We start from the raw sequence: 22464 nt of genomic DNA on the forward strand, positions 1-22464 counted from the left end.
GTAAATTAAGGTTGACAAGCTTCAGTAATAAGAATTGATGTTTTTGGCATTGAAATGGGCACTGTAGGTGTGTTTACTGTCCTCCACTCCCTGCCGACTTTGCTTCCCCATTGACTTGCATTGGGTTTCATGTTTCAGTCGGCCTCCGACTTTTCCCTATACTCGGCCGATTTCGCTCGACCCGACTTTTTTCAAAGTCGGGTTTCATGAAACCCGACTCGACCCTAAAAAAGGAAAAGTCGCTCATCTCTAGTCCCGAGGAATTTTAGACTGTTCTTCATGGTCAATGGCTTTCAGTTCACTTATATTTGTGGGATTGCATGCTACAACCTCTTCCAAAACTTCATCTGAAACCAAGGCTTCCTGGGCTTCGAGGTAAGTTGTGCATCATTGTCCTGTTGGAAGGTCCAATTCTGCCTAAGATTCAGATTCCCCACATAAGGCATGATGTTTTCTCCTAGGGTTTCCTGACTCTTAATTACCTTCTTACCCATCACATGCTGCAGGTTTCCAGTACCAAATCACCACTATAATTCACAGTAGGCAGGGTGATGTTGTCAGCATTTGCTTCATTATTCCTCTACCACTGATCCATAGCCATAGGAAGTTCCAGTTTTGTTTGTTTCATTTCTTCACAGAACAGAATCTGTTCTACACAGAACAGAATGGTTTTAAGCATGTTATATGGTTTGGAGCTGTCTTTTCTTGCGCTTTTGGAATCAGTAAAGGTGTAAGTCTTGGAGTTTGGGCATGGAGACCATCAGAATTAAGTATGCACCTGCTGCCACCAAATCTTACTGCAGCTCTTTTGCAGTTACTCTAGGATTTTTACTACCTGACCTCTCAGGAATCTAGAGGTCAGTGATCCTTTAATTATGAACTTGTGAACTATGGTTTCAGCTGTGTCCCTAGGAACTTTCAATGACTTTGCTATGTTTTTGTATCCTTTCCCTTGTTTGTGCAGGTATGATCCTGTCTCTTATCTTTTTGGGACAACTCTGACCACTCCAGATTATTAGCAAACTGTAGGTCATTGTTTATTAAGAACGGGCTTAGATCCCTCTGGTTCGCTGTCAACAGCTGAGGGTTGAATAACTTTGATTGCAACTCAAAGCCAAAATGCTGTATTTAGGTCAGGCTTCCTCCAAGTCCATTTATTGATTTTTTTAAATAATTTACAATAACTTTTATTTATTTCAAACTAACAGAGAAATAAGGTGAAACTTGGAAAATAAAGTAAAGTTTACTGGGTTTAATTACAGTTTTATAATAAATACATTAATTTCAATTTTAGAATTATGTGTATGCCATGCTTTTTATATTTAAAATCCAGAAGAAACTTCTCAGTATACTGAAACGTTGGGAATATCAATATATTTTCTTAGACTTGCTGAGACAGTAGACAGAGCATTATCTGTCAGTACATGAACAATCCAACATGTTAGTTCAATGTTGGGATATGATCAACAGCAACCCAATAAAATACAAAACAATTCTTTACCATCCATTTCTATATCCACTAGTGCAGTATTCCATGCTATTTACATTAGGTACACATTTGAGTGTAAAAAAAAGGAAGCATAAAAATAATAAACATTTTTGTTAAAACTACTACAAACCAAGTAAAGCTCCCAGCTTGTATGCCAAATGCATACATAGAGCTCCATTCATCTGATGGAGGTCAAAAGAGTCCTCTTAGCTTTTATGGGGTTGGAGTACACCAGCATGCCTTATAGTTAAGCAATCATCAGGAAATTGCCTATTGTTTAAATCAAGTTACATGTATTTTTATTTTTAGCAATGTTTTCCCCATATCATAAAATGTATTAAAAATTTTAAAAAAATGAAATGTTGCAATTTTCTCACGAGCACTGGGACTTTTCTAAACTTTAACTTCCTAGTGTTTCAGGAGACAACACATGGACACATCAGACACATTGAGCAGACACCGACACTATCTTTTGTATTGAAGCATCTGATTGTCGTGTGTCCACAACGGTGTTCCACTGACCGCAGATGTACAGTCAGAGGAGCAGAAGTGGAGTGCTGACCCCAAAATAATTCCATAGTATCCAGAACAATATTTAGACATTGCACTTATTGAGACATTCTAGGACCCCAGGCTGGCACTCCAAAGAACTCATGTCTGGGTGCAGGTGTTGACATGTCCGTGATGTAAGTGCAGTTAAAGGGAATCTGTCACCCCATTTTTGGCCTATAAGCTGCGGCCACAGCCATAAGGGGCTTATCTACAGAATTCTGTAATGCTGTAGATAACCCCCCGATGTAACCTGAAAGATAACAAAAATGAGTTACATTATACTCACCCGGGGTTCCGGTCCGGTGTGGTGCCTCCCATCTTCCAGTGATGACGTCCTCCTCCTTACTTCACCCTCGGCTCCTGTGCAGGCATACTTTATCTGCCCTGTTGAGGGCACAGTAAAGTACTGCAGTGCGCAGGCGCCGGACCTCTCTGACCTTTCCTGGTGCCTGCGCACTGCGAGTCTTAGTGTCAGAATTGGCGCATGTATAAGATGCGCCATTTCTGGGGAAGCTGAGAGCTGACATTTTTAGCCTGGAGGGCCAGTATCCATGGCCCCTTCCTAGGCTATTAATATTAGCCCGCAGCTGTCTGCATAGCCTTTACTGGTTATTAATTATAAGGGGACCCACGTCATTTTTTGTTGGGATCCCGCATTTTAATAGCCAGTAAAGGCTAAGTATATAGCTGTGAACTGATATTAGTAGCCTGGGAAGCTCCATGGATTTTACCCCCTTCCCAAGCTGTAAACATCTGCCCCCAGCTGTCGGCTTTCCAGCTGCTAGTTATTATAATTACGCGGTAGCCCATGCAAATTTTTTTTCCTTTTATTTCTTTAAAATTAACAGTTGTTGTCTGGTTACAGCCTATGTACGCTCATTCTGTTAATGCTCCTACTTTGGCTGGTGACAATGTGTGCGTAGGTTTGTGTGTGTTAGCGTCAGCATGTAAGCGTAAGCATGTGAGTGTGAGCGTCAGCGTGTGAGCGTGAGTGTGAGCGACAGCGTGAGCGTGATTATGAGCATCCGCGTGAGTGTCAGCATGTGAGTGTGAGCGTCAGCGTGTGAGCGTGAACGTCAGCGTGTATGTCAGCATGTGAGCTTGTGCATCAGCGTGAGTTTGAGTGTGAGTGTGCGTCAGCATGAGTATGAGCACACTCACCCCATAGACTAGCACACTGCTCTTCAGAATACTCTGTGCTGCTGTCACCCTGCTCCTTCCCCCATATACTGTATCACCCTCTGTGACCCCCCCCATAGACCAGCACATTGCTCTCCTGAAATACTCTGTGCTGCGGTCACCCTGCTCCTTACACAATATAGCTCTCTCTGTGACCTCCCATAGACCAGCACACTGCTCTCTTGAAATACTTTGTGCTGCTGTCACCCTGCTCCTTACACCATATATCTCCCTCAGTGACTCCCAATAGACCAGCACACTACAGTCTTGAAATACTCTGTGCTCCTATCACCCTGCTCCTTCCATCCATTTATCTTCTTCTGTGATCCTCTTAGACCAGCACACTGCTCTCCTGAAATACTCTTGCTGCTGTCACCCTGCTCCCTCCACCATATATCTCCCTCTGTGGCCCCCCATAGACCAGCACTGTACTCTCCTGAAAATATTCTGTGCTGCTGTCACTCTGCTTCCTCCACCATATATCTCCCACAGTGACCTCCCATAGACCAGCACAGTGCTCTCTATCTCCCCTGTGCCTGGTCTCTATCCCCATGTGTGCTCTCTATCCCCCTGTGACTGGTCTCTCTCCCTATGTGTGCTCTTGTGCCTGGTCTCTATCCCCATGTGTGCTCTCTATCCCCCTGTGCCCGGTCTCTCTCCCTGTGTGCGCTCTACACCCCTGTGCCTGGTCTCTCTCCCCATATGTGCTCTCTATCCCCCTGTGACTGGTCTCTCTCCCCATCCCCCATGCCTAATCTCTCTCCCCATGTGTGCTCTCTATTCCCCTGTGCCTGGTCTCTCTCCCTCCTATGCACTCCTCTCCCCCTGCATGTCTCTGTACCCATGGGTTAGTCTCCCTACCCCTGCATGTCTCTCTCCCCATGGGTCGCTCTCCCTCCTATGCAACCCTCTCCCCCCTGCATGTCTCTCCCATGGGTCACTGTTGTGAATTCACTTTCTGGCCCACCTCTGGTTACTAGTGAAGGTAGTGGAGCTGGTTATATTGAGAGAGGGGTCGCGAGTTCTCTTTCCGGGCTCCCTCTGGTGGTTACAGGAGGTAATGGAGGTGATCTAATTAGCAGAGGCCTGCCACCTGATAATGAGGAGGACGATTGGACATTTGGAGTTTCTGACTGGATTTAAGACAGCCGTCTCCCTCTATCCCTGCTGGTGATTTTTTCCTGCCTCATGAGGTCTTAGTTTCCAGCTCAGTCCCTGCGTGCTCAAGCTAAGTGTTCTTTTGCTATTGTTCACATTTGATTTGGTTTTGTCTATTTCAGTTTTGTGTGGCCAGCCAGCCCCGGCTGGGGCTGTGCTGAATTTCCATCCTTATGTTACTGTTTGTGCCAGTTTGTTTTTGTCCCTTATTAGATTGGCCTCTCTTTGCTCTGCTTTCAGAATATACCAGAGTGCTGATATAGTGAGCGAAGTCTAGTGACTTCAGTATTTTTTCTATCAGACGTGTTGGGCATTTTTTGCAGGTTTTTTTTGCGTGATTGCAGACAGTGTCTTTCCTTTCCTGTCTAGTTAGTTTGGGCCCCATCATTTGCTCAGCCTATTTTCCTACCTGCGTTTGTGTTTTCATCTTGTCTTACCGACAATATATGTTTGGGGGCTATCTATTCCTTTGGGGTCTGCTCTGGGGCAGTTTAGATTTCCCCTTTCTTGCTTTAAGCTTATTTAGTTCTCCGGCTGTGTCGAGGCATCTAGAATCATCGTAGGTACGCTCCACGGCTACTGCTAGTTGTGTGGATAGGATCAGGGGTCTGCAATCCGCTTAGTTACCAACCTCTCTGGTTTTCTGTGGCTTAGCTTGGTCTTGCTTTCCTCCTCGGTGACCCAATCATAACAGGTCGCCCTCCCTCCTATGCACTTCTCTCCCCCTGCATCTCTCTCCCCATGGGTCGCTCTCCCTCCTATGCACTCCTCTCCCCCTGCATGTCTGTGTGATACAGTAAGCAGCACCAACTAACAGAATCGTTGCTGCCTGCCATCCTCGGTGACTGTCTACTTGTCAGTATAACTTTGCAGCCACCAACAAAATGGCTCCGCACTGTGTCCCTAAATGTCATCCTCTCTTATCCTTTAGCAATGTAGTAATGTGAGCTAGTTGTACACTAGGTTTTTGTCAAATTTCAATAGCTGCTCCCCCAAGTGCTTAAAAGTGGAAATACCAAATCTTTTAACATTACTGTATATACTTGAGTATAAGCCGACCCGAGTATAAGCCGTCCCCCTAATTTTGCCACAAAAAACTGGGAAAACTTATTGACTCGAGTATAAGCCTAGGGTGGAAAATGCAGCAGCTGCTGATAAATTTCAAAAATAAAAATAGATACCAATAAAAGTAAAATTAATTGAAACATCAGTAGGATAAATGTTTTTGAATAGCCATATTGAATCAGGAGCCCCATATAATGCTCCATACAGTTCATGATAAGCCCATAAGATGCTCCCTAGAATAATGTGCCCCATATGCTGCTCAATAAAGATTATGGCCCCATAAGATGCTCCATAGATTATGCCCCATATGCTGCCCCATAAGATGCTCCATAGATTATGCCCCCATATGCTGCCCCCATAAGATGCTCCATAGATTATGCCCCCATATGCTGCCCCCATAAGATGCTCCATAGATTATGCCCCCATATGCTGCTCCATGAATTATGCCCCCATATGCTGCTCCATATATTATGCCCCCATATGCTGCCCCCATAAGATGCTCCATATATCATTCCCCCATATGTTGTCCCCATATGCTGCTCCACATATCATGCCCCCATATGCTGCTCCATATATCATGCCCCCATATGCTGCTCCATATGTCACGCCCCCAAATGCTGCACCCATAAGATGCTCCATACATTATGCCCCCATATGCTGCCCCCATAAGATGCTTCATACATTATACCCCATATGCTGCTCCATAGATTATGCCCCCATATGCTGCCCCTATAAGATGCTCCATATATCATGCCCCCATATGCTGCTCCACATATCATGCCCCATATGCTGCTCCATATATCATGCCCCCATATGCTGCCCCCATAAGATGCTCCATACATTATACCCCCATATGCTGCCGCTGCTGCAAATGAAAAAAATGACATACTCACCTCTCCGTCACTGGGTGCCAGATGCCGGTGTCACTGCTGCCTCAGGACCCGGCACCTGAGACATTCACCTGTCCTGCGTCCATCGCTGCTTGCCGGCCGCCGCTGTCTGCCATGTCGTCTGTCAGTGACGTTCAGGCAGCAGAGGGCACGGTGCACACTAACCACGTCACCGACAACTGACAAGAGGACACATCAGACAGCAGCAAGCACCGATGGACCGGGGACAGGTGAATATAGCCTATACTTACCCCGTCCTGGCTCGGTCTCTGCAGTCCCTTTCTCCCATGGTCTCCCTTCCTGCCTTCAGCGGTCACGTGGTACCGCTCATTACACTCATGAATATGCACATATTCATGAGTTTAATGAGCGGTACCATGTGACCGCTAAAGGAAGGAAGGGAGACCGTGGAGAAGCGGGGGGCTGCAGAGTCCGAGCCAGGGGGGGTAAGTATGATCTGTGACACCCCCGCTCCCCCGCCGACCTCCTGGTATATGACTCGAATATAAGCCGAGAGGGGGACTTTCAGCCCAAAAAATGGGCTGAAAACCTCGACTTATATTCGAGTATATACGGTATTTTTAATATTTTACTAAATTATAAACAAATGATAATATTTTTTAAGAAAATTTAAACATTAATTCTTTACATTTTTTCAATTGCTGGAAAAAAATTTCTTTGATGGCACCTTCCCTTTAAAGGCAGGAACAGGTAGAATTTGTGGCTTGGCAGTCAGGTAACACTGGCCCTCGCCAGAGGTGCACAAAAGACCCGCAATGCAAGATCCACTTGTTCAGCCCCACCTCTCTTAATTATAGAAAACCATCACTTCCTTGTGGAGGTAGCCATGTGGAGAATGATGTCCCCCTCAGCGTGGACTGGAATGACATTCTGGGTGTATGAGTGCTTCACACAATGCCATGAAGGTCTACTGTACTTGACTCGGGCAGGTTAAATTAATCTCCTTGACAGTAGCAGGCCTTGCTTGCCGGATAGACCAACTTGCACCTTTCTGGAAGCTTCTACTACATACATCTCATGCGCATACATTAGCAAGTTGATGACAGTAAAATACAAACGACATTGCACATTAGGCAATCATTAGTGTAAGCACATATCAATTAATGCATTATACATTTTCTAACTCAATGCCCAAAGGGAATTCTGGCACACTGTAACAGATATACTGCCACACGACAACCATTTGACTCAGCAGCAGAATGATAGTACAGGGATAACAAATAATGAGTGTGTGCAAATGGCAATGTGAAGGGTGAGGGACCAGGGTCAGGGGCATCAGCTGTGTACAGAAATGATACAGTGGGGAAAAAAAGTATTTAGTCAGTCAGCAATAGTGCAAGTTCCACCACTTAAAAAGATGAGAGGCGTCTGTAATTTACATCATAGGTAGACCTCAACTATGGGAGACTATGGGTTTTTTTTCATTTTATTTGCATATTATGGTGGAAAATAAGTATTTGGTCAGAAACAAGCAATCAAGATTTCTGGCTCTCACAGACCTGTAACTTCTTCTTTAAGAGTCTCCTCTTTCCTCCACTCATTACCTGTAGTAATGGCACCTGTTTAAACTTGTTATCAGTATAAAAAGACACCTGTGCACACCCTCAAACAGTCTGACTCCAAACTCCACTATGGTGAAGACCAAAGAGCTGTCAAAGGACACCAGAAACAAAATTGTAGCCCTGCACCAGGCTGGGAAGACTGAATCTGCAATAGCCAACCAGCTTGGAGTGAAGAAATCAACTGTGGGAGCAATAATTAGAAAATGGAAGACATACAAGACCACTGATAATCTCCCTCGATCTGGTGCTCCACGCAAAATCCCACCCCGTGGGGTCAGAATCATCACAAGAACGGTGAGCAAAAATCCCAGAACCACGCGGGGGGACCTAGTGAATGAACTGCAGAGAGCTGGGACCAATGTAACAAGGCCTACCATAAGTAACACACTACGCCACCATGGACTCAGATCCTGCAGTGCCAGACGTGTCCCACTGCTTAAGCCTGTATATGTCCGGGCCCGTCTGATGTTTGCTAGAGAGCATTTGGATGATCCAGAGGAGTTTTGGGAGAATGTCCTATGGTCTGATGAAACCAAACTGGAACTGTTTGGTAGAAACACAACTTGTCGTGTTTGGAGGAAAAAGAATACTGAGTTGCATCCATCAAACACCATACCTACTGTAAAGCATGGTGGTGGAAACATCATGCTTTGGGGCTGTTTCTCTGCAAAGGGGCCAGGACGACTGATCCGGGTACATGAAAGAATGAATGGGGCCATGTATCGTGAGATTTTGAGTGCAAACCTCCTTCCATCAGCAAGGGCATTGAAGATGAAACGTGGCTGGGTCTTTCAACATGACAATGATCCAAAGCACACCGCCAGGGCAACGAAGGAGTGGCTTTGTAAGAAGCATTTCAAGGTCCTGGAGTGGCCTAGCCAGTCTCCAGATCTCAACCCTATAGAAAACCTTTGGAGGGAGTTGAAAGTCCGTGTTGCCAAGCGAAAAGCCAAAAACATCACTGCTCTAGAGGAGATCTGCATGGAGGAATGGGCCAACATACCAACAACAGTGTGTGGCAACCTTGTGAAGACTTACAGAAAACATTTGACCTCTGTCATTGCCAACAAAGGATATATCACAAAGTATTGAGATGAAATTTTGTTTCTGACCAAATACTTATTTTCCACCATAATATGCAAATAAAATGAAAAAAAAAACCAGACAATGTGATTTTCTGGATTTTTTTTTCTCAGTTTGTCTCCCATAGTTGAGGTCTACCTATGATGTAAATTACAGACGCCTCTCATCTTTTTAAGTGGTGGAACTTGCACTATTGCTGACTGACTAAATACTTTTTTTTCCCCACTGTACCTGTCATTGTGATCCTTATTGTGATGATAAGAAATATTCAGTGGCCAGTGTGAAAATTGCAAGATTACTAATTTTGTTTTTTAACAAAGATCATGATGTGCGAAGAAAAAAAAAGTGCCATAATTTCTTTAAAAAACCATGACACGAAAAAGCCTGCTTAGGGTATGTGCACAGCTGCGGATTCTGCTGTGGATCCGCAGCGGATTTGGCCCTGTGGATCCGCAGCAGTTCCGCAGAAATAATACAGTACCATGTTAGCCAATGGAATTTCAAATCCGCAGTGCACATGCTGCGGTTTTAAATCCGCAGCATGTCAATTCTTTCTGCTGATTCCACAGCGGTTTGCCACCTATTCCATTGTCCAGGTGTCAAACCGCAGGGGAAAACCGCACGCAAATCCGCAGATAAACCGCAGGTCACTTTAACTGCGGTTTTACCTACAAATCCGCGCTGGAAAATCCGCAAGTTAATCCGCAGCGTGTGCACATACCCTTAAACAAGCTCTTTTGAAGAAACACCAAGAAATGCGCAACATTGATCTCAATAAATACAGTGGTCAGCCAATTAAATTTAGTTCAGCAGTAATTCCCTTCAAAATTTAAATATGTCCAGCAGTGCCATCAGCTCAGAACTGGCAACAAACTGTAGAACTACGGTAAATTACACCAATTTTCTGTTCTGAGACATCATGCTTGAACTGACATTAATGGAAGAATTCCAACCAAAAAGTCATATCTTCAACATGGAAGCAAGGCCAAAAGGCTCAAATATGCATGACAACATAGGAACTGAGGTTCGGAATAAAGGCAGGAGATGATCTGGACTGATTTGTCAAAGTTTGAAATATTTGTCAATAACAGAAGGCTGTCAGTTCACCGAAGCACTGGAGAGCAGTAAAATAATGTGTGGCTGCAGGTAACAGTGAAGCATGGTGGAGGTTCAGGGGCTGCATTTTAGCAAAGGGAGTTGGGGATTTGGTCAGGATTAATGGTGTCCTAAATGCTGAGGAATACAGGAAGATACTAAACCAACATGCAATATCATCAGGGAAGCATCTGATTGGGTAGTTTTTCTGCTACAGAATACGTTTGGACACAAACATATTGCCAATGTCATTAAGAACAATCTTCAGCGTAAAGAAGAACAAAGAGTTTGCCCCCCAAGTAGTACTGATCATCGAATCTGTCTGGGATTACATAACGAGACAGAAGAATTTGTGCAAGCCTAGATCCACAGAAGATCTGTGTTTAGTTCTCCAAGATGTTTGGAACAACCTCCCTGCCGAGTCTCTTCAAAAACTATGCAGTGTACTCGAAAGAACTGATGCTGTTTTGAAAGGGAAAGAGTAGTCACACCAAATATTGATTTAATGCAGATTTCTCTTGAATTCCTATTTTTTAGCATTTGATCTTTAGCAGTTACTGCTGCTTTAGCCCTTCATGAAGAAGTATACATTCATATATACACCAGTACTGAAGCTGATCAGGTCATTTTTTACACACCTGCCTAACACTTTTGCACAGTACTGTATCTCCCAGATGAAAGTCTCAGATGCAGTCTGCACAGAACCTAAAACTGGCTATACACCTTCTATAGCTGTTGGCTGAGCTATCATGCAGCTGTCAGCTCTGTCCTGGTTCCCCCATTATCCTCCAAGGAAGAGCCGCTGCCAGGCTCCTTTGTCAGCAACTTATCTCCAACTGCCCAATACTTATAGTTGTACTTGCAGTGCCCAAAAGTCTTAATGAAGAGCCACCTGAAGCACACTGACCTGATTCATCAAGCAGCATTTGCCACTGAATCAATCAGACAGGTCTAGTACCCAGCGTGCACCGTCGCCAGAAATGTACATCAGCCAGTTTCTTAACTTATGATAAATTTGACAGGCGGGCATGACAGCGCAACATTCTGCCCATGCCTTCACCCTGCAAAAGCCCATTTTGCCACAGCTGGACGGGTATGGTGTGGAAATGCCAAAAATCACAATATATTTATGCAACTGCTGATTTGCAAAAATATATTGCAACTTATTTCAGGGTTACGTAAGCACCTTAATGATTCACGACCATAGCCTCCAATGTAGTCTGTAAGTGAACATCCAGGAGCTCCCATACACATCAGATGGTTGGCTGATCCTACCAAAATCGGTGGGTTCTGCCGACTTTTATCTAATGTGTATGGGGGCATTAAGAGTATCCCTTTAAATGAAACAAGTTCTAAAAATATATTTCTACGCTATCACTATGGGGTCCCAAAATGTAATATTAGAAAGGACTTTACACATGTCGGTATTGGTGATTCTTACTCCTAAGCCTTGCAAGTAAATTTCCAGTGATAATAGAAAGAAAGCAATATGGAAAGCCAGCATGTGTCTCTCGTCTCCAGCGCGTTGGCCATCTCATACACATTTCAGTATGTTCGCATCTGTTGGGTTCCAGGCTTGGATTAACTCCCTGCATCCTGGAGAACCTGGGCAGGGAATGATAATTAGCAGAACAATGCCTTCTGTGGCTTTGTATAAGCAAGGGAGATAAACAATGGGATGCAAGGGGTATCAGCAGTCACATGGGTCTTAGGATACTGATAAGCCACAAAAAGAAGCAGCTTATCTGTGTTGCCTCAAGCTTATCAGCTTCCAGTTTATATCCTGCTCAATCCCCACAGAGCTGAGCTGAATTCCAAACACCTCTGTATCCACGCAGCCACAGCCAATCACCTCGCCCATATATCTTCTGTCCGCGTAGTGTGAATCCTTTTATTTTACTTGACATTTATTCATAGCAGATCATCATCCCAGAAATGAAAACCAGTTTCAGGAGACAGACTTGAAGCTGCTTGCAGAATATGCTTCTTGGGCTATATGTGTGTGCATAGAATGTGTCTGGAGATAGAAGGCAGGCAAAATACTGCACATGACCCTGGCTAAAAGGTAGATGGTCTCAACACAAGGCGGCCAGATCATAACCCCCTCCCGAGATGTCACATTTATATAAACTCAAGGTGCTCTTCAATGTGGTAATGACGCTAAATGGGGCAAACAAGGTTACAAGAACAACATCAAACAAGGTTAAAAGTACATTGTTTTCCTACTTGATTCCCACTCTAGAGGTTTATTAATGGTAATGGCAAAACGACGCATGCGGATGCGTCAGCATACATCTGCATGGCCTGCGTACTCAATGTTAAAAATAGGTACCCAGGACGCATGCGGACGTAGGCGGAGCTGAAGGAAGAGGGGCGGCAGTGGGCGGGGCTTAATGGAGGAAGAAAGGAGGAAGTAGGCTGCCATCCGCAGCTACACAACGCAAGTGTGAAACCAGCCTAAGTTTTATGATATGCCGGCATGTGAGCTGAACGTTGCGTGAACACAACCAGGGGACTGGCTCATGTTCTTGGATATAGCCATTGAATATACAGCGAAGGGGACTAGCTTAGCTATTAATGTGTCAATAAGAGCCTGGTTACACGATTTCAGACAGGTATATTTCTATATCTCCGGAATGCTCCAACAGTAAAGACTTCCATACATATTAGAATAAAGTTGTAAGAACCTGCCAATTTGCAGGAGACTGACCAGCAGTCTAAGGCTGTGTTCACTTGTCCAGTAGTAATCAGTTAACGGATCCAGCAGTAATCTGTTGGGAAAAAAGTTGTGGAGACACAACTTTTTAGCCCATTTGTAAATGCAACCAGTAAGCAAAAAAACAAACAGTTCCTTTACAAATGAAAGATAAATGGATGGTTATTTAACGGATCCACTTTCCACAGACTTCAATGTTAAAAAAAACGGATCCAGCAGAGATCAGTTATTTAAAAATGGACTAAAAAGTTGTGTCTGCATTACAACAGATTTCTAACTGATCACAGCTGGACTTGTGAAAATAGCCTAAAGTGTATGTGGGCTTTCCACAATGTCGGGTAAGAGAAGGATCTGGCACATCAAATTTCCGACAGCTGATCCTTTTGTTTGCGGGGAGATAAGCTGCCGCTAGAGGTGTCTGGCAGCGACTCTCTCATTGCGTATGCAGAAGCGCACAACCGACCCGAGTGTCCCTGTTTATAAGGGACTCAGCCTGACAACTTATTTCAATCTGCCCAAAATGGACATTTTCAAAGGTTTTCTGGGCATTCAAATCAAATCAAATTTATTATCGCCAAGTACATATTACATATATACAAGGAATTCTTTGTGGCAAAGAGGCAACATAATATATAACAACAGATACAAGTAACATCTAACAAGACAGATACAGTATATAGTCTACACATGACGATTTAATTGTGGAACAGAGAGTGGATAGAAGCTGTTCATATGGCGGTTGGTACTGCATTTGGGGACTCTGAAGCGACGTCCTGAAGGGAGTAGTTGGAATGAGGAGTGTCCCGGGTGAGAGGGATCGGATGAAATTTTCAATACGTGGGATCGAATACTCTTATCATAAAGATCCTGGATTTTAGGCAGGGGGGAGCCTATAATTCTCTCTGCTGTTCTGAAAGTCCTTTGTAAGGGGAGTTTGTCATGCGCAGTAGCTCCCCCATACCAGACTATCAGAGAGGAACAAATCACAGATCTGATGACAGCATTAAAGAATAAGATCAGCAGATTCTTAGACAAACCATATCTTTTCAGCTGATGCAGGAAGAACATCCTCTGTTGTGCTTTTCTTATAACAGCATCCACGTTTTTCCCCCATTTAAGATCATGAGAGATGATAACACCAAGGAATTTGGTCTCTGTGACCCTAAGAATCACTTCGTCATGGATGTAGATTGGAAGTATCTCATGTTGATCTTTCCTAAAATCCACAACCATCTCAGCAGTTTTTTTTAGTGTTGAGTACAAGATAATTGGCTTTACACCAGTCACATATTCTTTCCACCTCACTCCGATACAAGTCTTCAGCATTTCCCCTGATGAGACCAATCAGTGTCATATCATCGGCAAATTTCAAGATTTTTACTGAGTCTGCTGAAGAGATGCAATCATTCGTATAGAGAGAAAACAGTAACGGGGACAAAACACACCCCTGAGGTGCCCCGATGTTTGTGACCAAGGTGTCCGAAGTGAATGGTCCAACTTTTACACTCTGTATCCTGGCTGTCAGGAAGTTATAAATCCACAAGCATAAGTTGAGAGGAACTCCAAGAGCTACCATTTTCTTATGAAGTAAATTCGGATCAATGGTATTGAACGCTGAGCTAAAGTCCATGAAAAGAATCCGGACATATGAGTGCCGTTCATCTGTATGATCCAAAATGTACTTCAGTGCCAGATTGACAGTGTCGTTTGCCGAACGATTCTCCTTATAGGCAAACTGAAGCGGGTCCCAAAGCTTCTGCGTGAATTTTATCAGGTGGGACATCATAATTCTTTCGAAGACTTTCATAGCTACAGATGTGAGTGCTACTGGTCTATAGTCGTTCAACTCAGAGGATCCCACTTTCTTGGGGACAGGGATAATTGTGGAATTTTTCCAACACTGAGGTACAACGCACTCTTTCAGTGACACATTGTATATATTTGTCAGTATAGGGGCAAGCTGGGTAGCACATACTTTCAGACACATTGGAGATACACCATCAGGGCCAGGTGCCTTTTTGACCTTAAGTCCCTTCAGGATGCGTATCACCTCTGCCTCGGAGATCACTACTTGGGTGTTGCACAATGAATGATCTTTATATGAACAGACTGAGGAGCTTAGAGATGAATAGCCACTGTGTGTAGAGCTTGCCTCAAATCTGCAGTAGAATTCATTTAACTCTGCTGCCAGACTTCTGCTGGGGTTCACTATAGTGGGGTTGCTTTTATAATTGGTGACCTCTCTTAATCCTCTCCATGCAGATCTAGTATCTTTTGATGAGAACCTTTCCTCCAGAATCTTTGCATACTCGTGTTTGGCTAACTTGATCTCTTTAGATAGCGAGTTCCTAAGTTTCTTGAATTCAGTAATATCGCCTGCTTTATAAGCCTCCTCTTTTCTCTTACGGATCAACCTGACTTTATTTGTAAACCACGGCTTGTTGTTTCCCCGAAAGTGGACAGATTTGGATGGAATAAACGTGTCTTCACAAAAACGGATATATGAGGACACTGCATCAACCCATTCATCCAGACCCGAGCATGTTTCCTGGAATACCTCCCAGTCCGTGCATTCAAAGCATGCTTGCAGTTGCAATTTTGCCTCCTCAGACCATGTCTTCTTTGTATAAACTGTAGGTTTGGATGTTTTCAACCTTTGCCTGTAGGCTGGAATTAAATGAATTAGACAATGATCTGAAAAGCCCACTGCTGCTTTCCTCACTGCCCTGTAGGCCCCTTTTAAGACAGTATAGCAGTGATCAAGCGTATTGTTCTCTCTCGTGAAGCAGTTTATATGTTGAGTAAATTTGGGGAGATCCAGGTTGAGTTTTCCTTTGTTAAAGTCCCCCATTACGATCACAAATGCTTCAGGAGATCCTTTCTCCCATTCTGATATTTTGCAAGCTAATTCACCAATAGCAGCTTTAACAGAGCTTGAGGGGGAATATATACTGCAACCAGAACCATAGATGAAAACTCTCTTGGAGCGTAAAATGGTCTACAATTGAGTGCAAGGTACTCTAGATCTGGAGAGCAACCTTTTCCCAGTATGTTAACATCACAGCACCAGCTAGTGTTGATGTAGAGACATACCCCACCCCCCCTTTGGTTACCTGAAGCTACACAATCACGGTCAGCTCTGTAGATAACAAAATCAGGTAGATCCAGACTACAATCAGGGATGGTGTCATTCAACCAGGTCTCAGTAAAACAAAGAGCAGCTGAATTGGCCATATCAGATCTCATGTTACAAAGTAAGTTCAGATCCTCCATTTTGTTAGATAAGGAACGGACATTAGCCAAGTGGAGTGAAGGAAGAGCTGTTCTGAACCCTCTCCTCCGAAGGCGTGCCAGGATGCCTCCTCTCCTACCTCTCTTGCAGTACACCTCCACAGGTTTCACAGAAGTAATGGATTTTATGTACTCAATTGTTGAATTAGCAATCATGCTCCAAGAAGGGGAGTCCATGAGAAATTGTGGATGATTCCAGAATAATAAATCGTCCCTTGAAATCATAAGAGTAGGTTTACAGAGTGCAGTGGCCATGACTACACTCAGCTTGTAAGTATAAAGACTGAACAGTCACAGCTTAGCAGAGTTAAATGTACAACTTTCCATAAAGGGTGCTCCCAGCACTGCTGGGGGGGAGGGCATGGGTGCAACAAGACAGGGACATCAGGGGACATGCCAACAGTCAGTCCAAACCTGCCCAGCTCACCCTTTCAGCTCCACCTGGATCACAAGATCTCCAGAACATCTCCAGCACCGCACACTCCACCAGCTTTCCTATCCCGGGATCATCTGCATGCTGGAAATGGGTACAAGGCAGGTAGCCAGCAGCTTCACTCTCTCCCAGCTGAAACCAGGCACGGAGCTCCACGAGGACAGAAAGACACCGGTCCCAGCTGGTCGCAGTCTCCACACTACTCCCAGCTCTAGATGGGGTGCACAGCTTAAAATATTCTGTAAATGGAGATACAAATATTGAGACATATATTGAGACATGGGATAATCCTATTAAAACGAAATAGTTGAGAGCTGTATGACCACTAGTGTCAAAAAGCTGACAATTCACAATAAATACAGGCACTATTTATCTTGAGAAAGGCCATAGAATAAGACTTCCAATATCAATTTTACTGAGTAAACCACAGTCTCAGGAGCCAGTAGGTACAGAGTGCCTGGCACATTGGACCCAAACCAGCAAGTAAATCTAAAAATTAATCAGAACATTGCAGTACTATTTTCACAACATCAAGCAATCTTCTCTAATGCCTTCCCCTGGGTGTCCTTCTTTCAGGCCAACAGCATTGCCCTGGGTATACTCCTCTCAGGTCTTCAGCACTGCCCTGGGTGTCCTCCTTTCAGGCCTACACAACTACACTAGGTATCCTTATCTTAGGCCCACAGCATTACCCTGGGTGTCCTTCTTTCAGGGCTACAGCATTGCCCTGGGTATCCTCCTGTCAGGCCTACAGCATTGTTCTGGGTGTTTTACTGTCAGGCATCCAGCATTGCCCAGGGTGTCCTCCTCTCAGGCCTACAGAATTACCCTGGATGTCCACCTCTCAGGCCTATAGCATTACCATGGATATCCTCATCTGAGGTCAACAGCATTGCCCTGGGTGTCCTCCTTTCAGGCCTACAGCAGTACCCTGGGTGTCCTCCTCTCAGGCGTATAGCATTACCATGGATATCCTCCTTTGAGGCCTACAGCATTGCTCTGGGTATCCTCCTCTCAGGCCTACAACATTTTTCTTAGTATTCTCCTCTCAGACCTACAGCATTGCCCTGGGTGATCTCCTTTCAGACCTACACAACTACACTGGGTGTCTTCCTCTCAGACCCAAAGCATTTCCCTGGGTATCCTCCTCTCAGGCCTACATCATTGCCCGGGGTGACCTCCTCTCAGGCCTTTAGCATCGCCCTTGGTGTTCCCATCTAAGGCCTACAGCATTGCCCTGGGTATCTTCCTCTCAGGCCTACAGCATTTTTCTGAGTATCCTCCTCTCTGACCTACGGCATTGCAATTTTTGTTATCTTTCAGGCCTACAGCATTGCACTAGGTATCCTCCTGTCAAGCCTACAACATTGCCCTGGGTGTCCGCCTTTCAGGCCTACATCATTGCCCTTGGTGTTCTCCTCTCAGGCCTACAGCATTGCCCTGGGTGTCCTCCTCTCAGGCCTACATCATAGCCTTGGAAGGCCTCCTCTCAGGCCTACAGCATTTCCCTGGATGTTCTCCTCTCAGGCTTATAGCATTGCCCTGGGTGTCCTCCTTTCAAGCCTACATCATTGCCCTTGGTCTCCTCCTCTCAGTCCTACAGCATTGCCCTGGGTGTCCTCCTCTCAGGCTTACAGCATTGCCCTGGATGTCCTGCTCTCAGGCCTACATAATTGCCCTGGGTGTCCTCCTCTCAGGCCTACAGCATTACCCTGAGTGTCCTCCTCTCAGGCATACGGCATTGCCCTGGGTGTTCTCCTCTCAGGCCTACAGCATTGCCCTGGGTATCCTCCTGTCAGACCTACAGCATTGCCCTGGGTGTCCTCCTTTCAGGACTACACCACTACACTGGGTGTCTTCCTCTCAGAAACACAGCATTTCCCTGGGTGTCCTTTCAGGCCTACAGAATTGCCCTGGGTGTCCTCCTCTCAGGTCTACATCATTGCCCTCTATGTCCTTCTCTCAGGCTTACATAATTTCCCTGGTATCCATCTCTTAGACCTACATAGTTGCCTTTCATGTCCTCCTCTCAGGCCTACAACATTGCCCTGGGTGTCCTCCTCTCAGGCCTACAGCATTGCTCTGGGTGTCTTCCTCTCAGGCCTACAGCATTGCCCTGGGTGTCCTCCTCTCAGACCTACATAATTGCCTTGGGTGTCCTCATTTCAGGTCTACAGAATTGCCCTGGGTGTCCTCATTTCAGGCCTACAAAATTGTCATTGGTTGTCCTCCTCTCAGGCCTAGAACATTGCCCTGGTTGTCCTCCTCTCAGGCCTACAGCACTGTTAGTGCCTAATGTATGTATATCTAAAGATACGTAACATATAAATACCATGGGCTCTTCAAACAGGGCTGCCTATAGACATACTATATATAGACAGGCCTACTGTATCTTTAGGTAAATTCGGTTTCTCACTTTTGTTTGCGCTGTTGTGTTAAATGTTCTGTATCATAATACAGATATGTAAACGTGTATAAAACTTACTTGTACTTCTGATATTTTTTAATAATAATATGTGTTTGATCTCATTGTCCTGTGGAACTACAGTTTTTTGGGGGGGAAGTTATGTGCCAAGAGAAATTAGTGTAGTATTAAAATTTCTGGATTATCAGATGCTGGAATAAAAAAATGTTGCTGTACTACATCGCATAGATGTATCTGCACATACACTCATATTTTATGTTTACTGACAGTTTATCATTGCCAATGTGAATGAAGGTCAGCATCGAATCATGGATGAGCTTCAGAATCTAAACTTTATGAAGGAAAATAACAATGCCACTTTTATTGAGCGAAAGCTGAGCTTTGAGAGGAAGAAGACATTATCTCCACTGGTAAGTGATATTTGGTAATATACAGTGACATGGCCAGCTTCAGTCCTAGTGTATATATCAATGTATGCTGCTTCATGAAGGGTTAAAGCAGCAGTGACACCTAGAGGTCATAAGTACTACTACTAAATTATCTTAAAATCCTGCTCCCCATTTAGAATTCACTAAAAACATTGCATATTTCCCACGTAATTGTATTGTGATCTGTCATTTGAATGGTTGGCTGGCAAATACTGTCAAAAAGCTGCAACCATTAAAAGGCAGCTCTCAGACACCCTATTCCTAGCAGACAGACTGTCTAACATTACCCAGGACCTCAGCTTAAGGCTTCATAGCATTGTCACAGAAGGATCTTACAACAGTGCATCAAGTGTTCTGGAGGTCTCAATGCAGGTCACGCAATCATTTGTATGTACACCATGTACTACCACGTTTCCCCTGTAGTGGCCACTGTAGGAGAAATTTGTGGCCATTCCTAGCTTTAGTTCATGAGATCAGTGGATCGCCAGAGGTTTCATTAGCTGAACCAGCAGCCATGATCTGATCATGATTGGGTCCACAATTGGGAAAGGTTTCCACTAAAGTGAGGGCCCTTTGTCCCAATTTAAAACACTGAAAAATCAGGCGACGTTCTAGTTTACTGTACCAATATGTAGTAATCATTTTGTTGTATAGACTGTCTCTGAAGGAGTGAAGCAAAGCAACATCTCTATGTCATATGATATGTCGTTATGAATTTGGCATTGGTCTATTAAAGTACAAATCAATTAGATTATTTCAATAAAAGGAATATATTACAATTACCATGAACTGTCAGGATACAGCAAACATGCCACACATGTGATACCTTGTCATTGTCCTCTTGTCAGGGAACATTTAACCCTGCTTTAAGCTTTCAGCCAGAATAAATCACTGTATAAATTGACAATTTGCATTAGCAATTTTTGCAAACCCTTTTGTCAATAATTTCCCTGTTTGTTTTCCATTAAGCCTGAACTACCTCGACAGTCCGAGAGCCACAGGTGCAAGCTCTTGTCTACCTATGGTGCGGAGAAAGTCTACCAAGCAAAGCGCAAGTGCAACGCTTCCCAGGAACTTGATATAGATCTGTATGAGGGGGAGCTGGTGGCTATTGTGGAGTACAAGGACCCTTTAGGAAGTACTAGCAGGTGGTTTGTGGACACGGGAAGTAAGTAGAAGAACACTCAGTCAAATATTGACTTTCTTTTGTGCGTCCTCTCTCTCTGCACAGTGGTTTCCTTCTTATTAATCAACTAGAAAAATACTTTATTTTCATGACTTTGAAAGTTATCATCTTGGCCTCAATCAAGAGGCCTTGTCCCTAACATATAAAGTTTCCACCGCTTCCATAAAATGCCTGGACGAAGTGCTGAGTATAGAACTGGTGCTGTGTTTCATACCCCCACATTCACAGTGTTGACATTAATCGGTGTTGTTTTTATTCTAAAGTTAAAATGCAGATTAAAAAAAAGATGCATTTGTGCGATGAAATAAGCACATTGCTCTGGATAAATCAATTATACCACAACAGAAATGTTCCCCAGCCAGTGGCTCAGGAACCCCCTGCATGTACAGTATTGTGCAAAGTTTTAGGCAAAAGTGTAAAAATGTTGCTAAGTTAGAATGCTTTAAAAAAATAGAAGTGTTAATAGTTTATTTTTATCAATGAATACAATACAAAGTTAATGAACAAAAGAGAAATCTAGATCAAATCACTATTTGGTGTGACCTCCACCTCCACACTTTTGCCTTCAAAACAGCATAAATTCTTCTAGGTGCACTTGCACACAGTTTTTGAAGAAACTTGGCATGGAGGTTGTTCCAAACATCATGAATGCTGGTGCAAATCTTTCTTCCTCTTCATTGAATCTCAGACAGACTCGATGTTCCACGACTGTTTGTTCTTTTTTACGTTGATGATAGTTCTTAATGACATTGACTGTATGTTTGATAATTAGCCATCATGCAATACCATCAGCAAGGCATTTGATTGGCTCCAAGTTTATTCTGCCGCAGGACAATGACCCCAAAAATACAGTCAAAGTTATTAACTTTTTACCATGAAGAGGAACAAGGGAATCCTGGAAGTGATGATGACCACCAAAAATCCCTGATCTCAACATCTTCAATCTGTCTGGCATTTCATGAAGAGACAGAAGGATTTGTGTAAGCCTATATCCACAGAAGATCTGTGGTTAGTTCTCCAAGATGTTTGAATCAAGCTCTCTGCCAAGTTTCTTCATAAACCTTGGGCATGTGTACCTAAAACTGTTCATGTTGTGAAGGCAAAGGGTGGTCACACCATATATTGATTTGATTTAGTTTTCTCTTTTCCATTGTGCAAATTGATCAAAATAAATCCCTAACTTTTTAATTTTTTTAAAGTATTCTTACTTGCCATTAATTTTTCCATACCTGCTTAAAAATGTTATATATAATCAATATCTTTTGAAGTGAAAGCATTATATATAAGATGCATCTACCATGGCAAAACACCTCTAGTAAATGGCTAAATACAATAGTCCTAATGGACACTCCTTAACGGTTAAAGCCTACAATAAACATGGAGCAAAGGTCTACAAAAATAGGTATCTCACAAAACGTTTAAAAATGCAGGCTAACAAACATGATATGATGTCATGCCCTGATGAAGTGAGCTGGGACTGGCTCAGGAAACGCGTTGGCAATAAAGATACCTTGAATTCTACCACAGCAGCGCAGTCTCTTATTGCACTACCAGCCTTCTCTTTGTAAGCATTAATAGCAGAAAAAATATGAATAGTCCAATTAATGTGGATAAAAGGTCACTATTCTATTTCAGCAGCATCTTAACATGATCTATATAAGGTTTCAGTAAAAAAGTCACTGCATTAAAAGGAACCTCTCAATAGTTTAATACTGCCTGAACCACGGGCAGCATGAATCAGAGCTTGATTGCATCCAGGTATGTTTCACTCTAAAATGCTGCTGCGTTTTGTTTACAGAGAGAGAGACTGTAGGGTGAGACCTGATTTGCCTAGTGTGGCCCCAACCGGCTTTTCGTTAATCAACTGGAGTGGTGCGAGGAGAAGCCGGAT

General features: G+C 43.8%; 1 protein-coding gene across 1 annotated transcript in view; it reads left to right on the forward strand.

Moving 5' to 3' along the window:
- Nucleotides 1-22464, forward strand: part of ARHGEF38 (Rho guanine nucleotide exchange factor 38) — a 181762-nt gene that overhangs the window by 150008 nt on the left and 9290 nt on the right. Inside the window, exons 11-12 of the mRNA XM_073571813.1 lie at nucleotides 19229-19369; nucleotides 20357-20555. Coding sequence (XP_073427914.1) covers nucleotides 19229-19369; nucleotides 20357-20555 — 340 coding nt within the window. The remainder of the gene's footprint in view (nucleotides 1-19228; nucleotides 19370-20356; nucleotides 20556-22464) is intronic.

The sequence above is a fragment of the Dendrobates tinctorius genome, unplaced genomic scaffold, assembly GCF_039654945.1.
Source record: "Dendrobates tinctorius isolate UK_male_01 unplaced genomic scaffold, ASM3965494v1 ptg000030l, whole genome shotgun sequence".
NCBI lineage: Eukaryota > Metazoa > Chordata > Amphibia > Anura > Dendrobatidae > Dendrobates > Dendrobates tinctorius.